General features: G+C 29.6%; 1 protein-coding gene across 2 annotated transcripts; it reads right to left on the reverse strand.

Moving 5' to 3' along the window:
• Positions 1–1,651: 1,651 nt before the first annotated feature.
• Positions 1,652–4,020, reverse strand: LOC108319281 (GDSL esterase/lipase At1g29670). Of its 2 annotated transcripts, none has more exons than XM_052871961.1 (5): positions 3,712–4,020; positions 3,128–3,252; positions 2,661–2,879; positions 2,312–2,564; positions 1,652–2,076 (listed from the first exon to the last, which is right to left on the reverse strand). In XM_052871961.1, the coding sequence occupies exons 1-5, from the start codon at positions 3,962–3,964 to the stop codon at positions 1,853–1,855; spliced, it is 1,074 nt and encodes a 357-aa protein (XP_052727921.1). In that variant the 5' UTR covers positions 3,965–4,020; the 3' UTR covers positions 1,652–1,852. The 2 variants fall into 2 exon arrangements, with proteins under 2 accessions (XP_052727921.1, XP_052727920.1); XM_052871960.1 differs by having other exon boundaries at positions 2,661–2,906.
• Between the last annotated feature and the right edge of the window lie 704 nt (positions 4,021–4,724).

Consider the following 4,724-nt stretch of genomic DNA (forward strand, 5'->3'; position numbering starts at 1 on the left):
TCTTTGTTGTAAATCTCTAATAAGAGTAAACAACTAATTATCATATAATTATAATTAATAATAATAGTAATAATAATTTATCACACTACCATACCTGAACAAGAAATTGAAAAATATAATTAAAAATTTAGTTGTGAAATGAAAAAATAAATAAAACAGATATAAACTTGTATTTGTAAATAAATTTGTAGATTAACTCGATCTACACGAGTTCAAACAATAACAAATATTTTGCAACAAATATATGTTTAAGACCTAACCCCATCAAACTATGCACATTGATAATTTAAAACTTAGTATACTACACAACCAAACCACATTTTTAAAAACATTCTCACGCAACTCTTCTACTTAGAGAAGAATAGTAAATTCATACTCCTTAGTTGATTAGGCAAATGAAGTATAAAACTCCCATATATGATAAAAATGAGAAAAAAAAGATACATAAAACCAATTATAGGGAACCTAACTCAAATTTCGTATGGGTCTATATTCATTTATCATATGCTGTCTCTTTAAAAATAGGATCTCATCATTATAGACAACCAAACCAAACTTTTTAAAACACAGCCACCCAACTCTTCCACTTACTCACATATCAATAAGAAATTCATACTCCTCATTATTGATTTAAACATATAAAATATAAAAATCCCACATAAAGAAAAAGAGAAAAAAGAAAAAACCAATTATGATAGGTCTATTTTGATTTATCATTTGTCGACTCTTCAAAAAATTAGGTCCAATCATATTGATAGCCGATTATAGTAAAGAAACTTATAGAAATTATAAAGAATTTATAATTAAATAAAAATAAAGTTATAATAAATAAATAGTAGGTTCGTTTAAACTTATCTGTAAACTGATCTTACATCTTTTATCGCCAGCACTTGGTGTTTTATTCATTTTGCAACTTACAAGTGTATTATTTTCAAATTATAAATGTTAATTAAAATAATTGACAGAAAAATATATAAAGACTAAATTTATAACATTTTTTTTATTATCACTGATATCCACTCTTTATTACTTTAGTAGAACGAGAAAAGTTTTGACTTTTGTATGGAATAAATTATAAACATGCTAAGACACAAAAACACACTCTTACTTATAAGTGACTAAAGATCGGCAACTAAATTCAGATTTAATAGCTAAAATATGATATAAGTATGAAGTAATTAATTTAAATAGAAATATTTTTTTATCAAAGATAATTTAATATATTTCAATATTGAATGAAAAAACTATAAAATAATTCATCCAAGTTAAAGAAAAATTGAAAAGTATTGAATATATATATATATATATATATATATATATATATATATATATATATATATATATATATATATATATATATATATATCTTTGTAATTTGTTAAAAAAAACTATGATTTTTTTAATGTTATTTGACAACACCCGTTATCTATTAAAGCAATAAGGAGTAAAAAGAAACGTGATAATAAAAAAATTTGTAACTATAATAAATTTTATAATATCTAATGTGTAATTAAAAAATTGTATCCTGTTTTCTACAATTTTAAATTAAAAAATTGTATCCTGTTTTCTACAATTTTAAATTAACAAGTACATCGAAAATGACAGAAAAAGTATTACACAAAATAAAATAAAAATAACAAAACACATGTGATAAAGAAAAATAAAAATGCCATGCATTATACTAATTAAGTTCTTGGTGTACAATGGTGGTGACCACGTTGTAACTTCATTATAAATGAAATTACAGAGAAATGAAGATGACATAAATATGGCAGTGTGTATACTAATGACAGAATTAAAAATCAAACTAAGTCTAAATTTTATTGAGCTCTAAGTTTCCAAGACTTTTTCTTTATAACTTGACAAGGTGGCTGATATCCATTGGGTAGGCAGCTTTGGTACTTACATCGTTATAAGCAATTGCTGTATTGGCTTCGTTGGCGAAATCACTTGGATGATATGAATCAAAAAATGGCCTTACATTTCTGTTCTTGCATGGCTTCTCATTTGGGATACACAGCCCATTCGACCCAACTTTGCAGCATGAAACAACATCAACAAGCCCTGCCTTAACATCTGCTGCCACCAACCAAAGTTAATATATCTCTAAACATTTCATTTTTTAACCACATTCATTAACATATTATAATATTGTAGAAATTGCATACATGCATTTGGTTCAGTCATAGTTTTAAGTAAATTATACAAAATCCGTGTATGTATGTATATGTTGTCAGGTGCTTTATCAAATATATCAATAGACTCCTTTGGTATTACTATAGCTTTGGGTATAAGAACAAAAGATTGTTACCTTGGACGTTTTTAGTCGTTCCAGTTAATATCGCTTTAACAGTGTCAATAAAAATAAATTTAGAATCAGGGAATTCTTTATTGAAACGATCAACTAATGATTTAAGCTCGTCATTGAAAGTGACTACTGCATCATTTTCCTCTTTTACACATAGTGATCCAGGTTTTCCACGTGCAGAAATTTCTCCTGGAATGCATCCTATGGGGAGTAATCCAATCAAGGCAAACTTCCTTGCTCCAAGTGAACGCAACTCCTACACATAGAAACAAACAACAGAAGTAGATAACATCATATTATAAATCTTATGTTATGGAGCTAGATTTGTACAATTTTAGGTAAATATTTATACCATTAAATTCCTTGAATATTCTTTGACAAGGGCCTTGGCAAACTGGTCAGTTGAAAAAGTTTGACTTGAATTGTAATGCTCTGGCAGGAAGTAGTTGTTTATGTAATCATTGCTGCCTATACTAACATAATATAAGCACTTGTTTAGGTGTTCTTTCGCTTTGTCAGAATTCCTAAGTTTCATGGTGATCTTGGAAACTATGGCTTTGTGGTTTTCCACCTGCATTTTCAACGAAAAATGCTCACCCTGCAATACCAAATTCACCAAAAGTAGGTTTTCACTCTGTGAAGACGAGCAAAACTTAAGTGTAAGAAAATCATAAGTGACAGTTTCCACTGATGTCAGAAACTGGTTTTCCTCTAATGTGGGTTCTCCGATTTAGAGAACTGGAGAAAGTAAATCAAAGTGAAGGTAAAGATGATGCAACATATAATTAGAGAAAGTAAAAGAGAGTGAACTATATATACCCAATGCGTGCCTGTCTCGTTGAGAATCCCTGATGCAGCTGATGCGTAATTCACGCCTTTCATTATGTCTGAAACAGACGTATTTGCAAAGGGGGGAATATATCCGTCGAATCCCAAAATCTCAGCTGCAGTTACAAAATTTTAGATCCAACAAAAACGAAAATGAATATATAACACCAAAACATATCACATTAACCTATTCAATGCATTCCTTTCAACCCAATACGACAAAGTGTAAGATGACATCTCCAGTTTCAGACAAAGTATGTCTGTGTTTTTCTCTTTTTAATCAACCAAGAAATATAATAACAGGTACAAGAAACACCAGAAATACAAACAAAAACATCAGTTATAACCATAGGTTTTTGAAACAGAAACAAATAACACAAATGCAAGTTGAAAGACCACGTCAGTTACAACCATAGGTTTCTTGGAACAAATATATAAGATTGGCAAGGAGTATCCATATCTGTGACCAATAATATTTTAAGAGAAGGTTTTGAATATTTAGTGAGAAGATGAAACAAAAGTACATAGTAATTTTTGGGAAAGAAGAATATATATGTGGAGAATTGAATTATTACTGAGTACGTCAACAGCAGTACGGCCGTTGGTAAACCTTCCAGTGGGGCCGTTTGGGAAATCAATACCATAAGGAGGATAATTAGCTTTAGCATCAGTCTTTAGATTGTTGTTATTTCCACAATCTGACAGAGAGTCTCCAAATATGAACAAACCAGGTACTTGGGGATTACCAGCAACAACGCAATGTTGTTGCATGGTCATTGCGCTCAAAAGGAAAACAGCCACTAACCATAACTTGGTTTCAGAAGCCATACCAAAGATAAAATAAACAAGGGTTTCAATCTTCAGATCCAAAATTCTAGTGGAGAAATCCGTTGAAATATTTTGTCTCAGTAACACTTTGAAAGGCCATATAAATACGTTGATTTTGAAGAGTCAATTTCATGCACATACTATTTGAAAATGACGGGCGCCTAAATCAACAAAAGAAGGTATAACTATAAATTCGGCATGCCATGCCATGAGAAACTTTTCAATCTCAACAAAATATAAGTTACTTAACATCTCCATTATATATTATATATGCGTGAATTAGAGAAAAATATTATTGAAAGTGTTACCTATGAGAGAGTTACTATTACGAGTATATGAGAAATGTAACAAAAAACCTTTAAAAGAAAAATTTTGTAGGTTTTTTTTTTCTTTCTATATAATGGTTGTCTCACCCGATGTCAAAAACTGATCACAAAAATCACTTCTTTTTTAATCTCCCAATTAGACGGGAAAAATAACTACATTGCCTAACTTTTGAGAAATGTAGAAATTGAGTTCTAAACTAAAATCTAAGGATTGGGTCATGAAAATATATCTGAAACAACAAAAATTAGTAAGAACAAGCATTAAAACTGAAAATCATCATATGAGTTGTGAGATAGTGAAAATGGGTTTAAGGCAAAACTAGAAACATGATTCTTGGTCTATAGTTTCAGATTTTTGGAGCCAATTAGTTTATTGAAAACCATCAAATCAAGTGGTGACATTGCACTCCTCTGCTATGATCCTGAAATTAGAA

The sequence above is a fragment of the Vigna angularis genome, chromosome 1 (assembly GCF_016808095.1).
Source record: "Vigna angularis cultivar LongXiaoDou No.4 chromosome 1, ASM1680809v1, whole genome shotgun sequence".
Classification (NCBI taxonomy): domain Eukaryota; kingdom Viridiplantae; phylum Streptophyta; class Magnoliopsida; order Fabales; family Fabaceae; genus Vigna; species Vigna angularis.

Coding starts and splice junctions, on each gene's coding strand:
- LOC108319281 (XM_052871960.1), bottom strand. CDS start 3,964: ATGGCTTCTGAAACCAAGTTATGGTTAGTGGCTGTTTTCCTTTTGAGC. Junction 2,907..3,127: donor ACGAGACAGGCACGCATTGG/GTATATATAGTT, acceptor TTGGTATTGCAG/GGTGAGCATTTTTCGTTGAA. Junction 2,565..2,660: donor AATATTCAAGGAATTTAATG/GTATAAATATTT, acceptor TTCTATGTGTAG/GAGTTGCGTTCACTTGGAGC.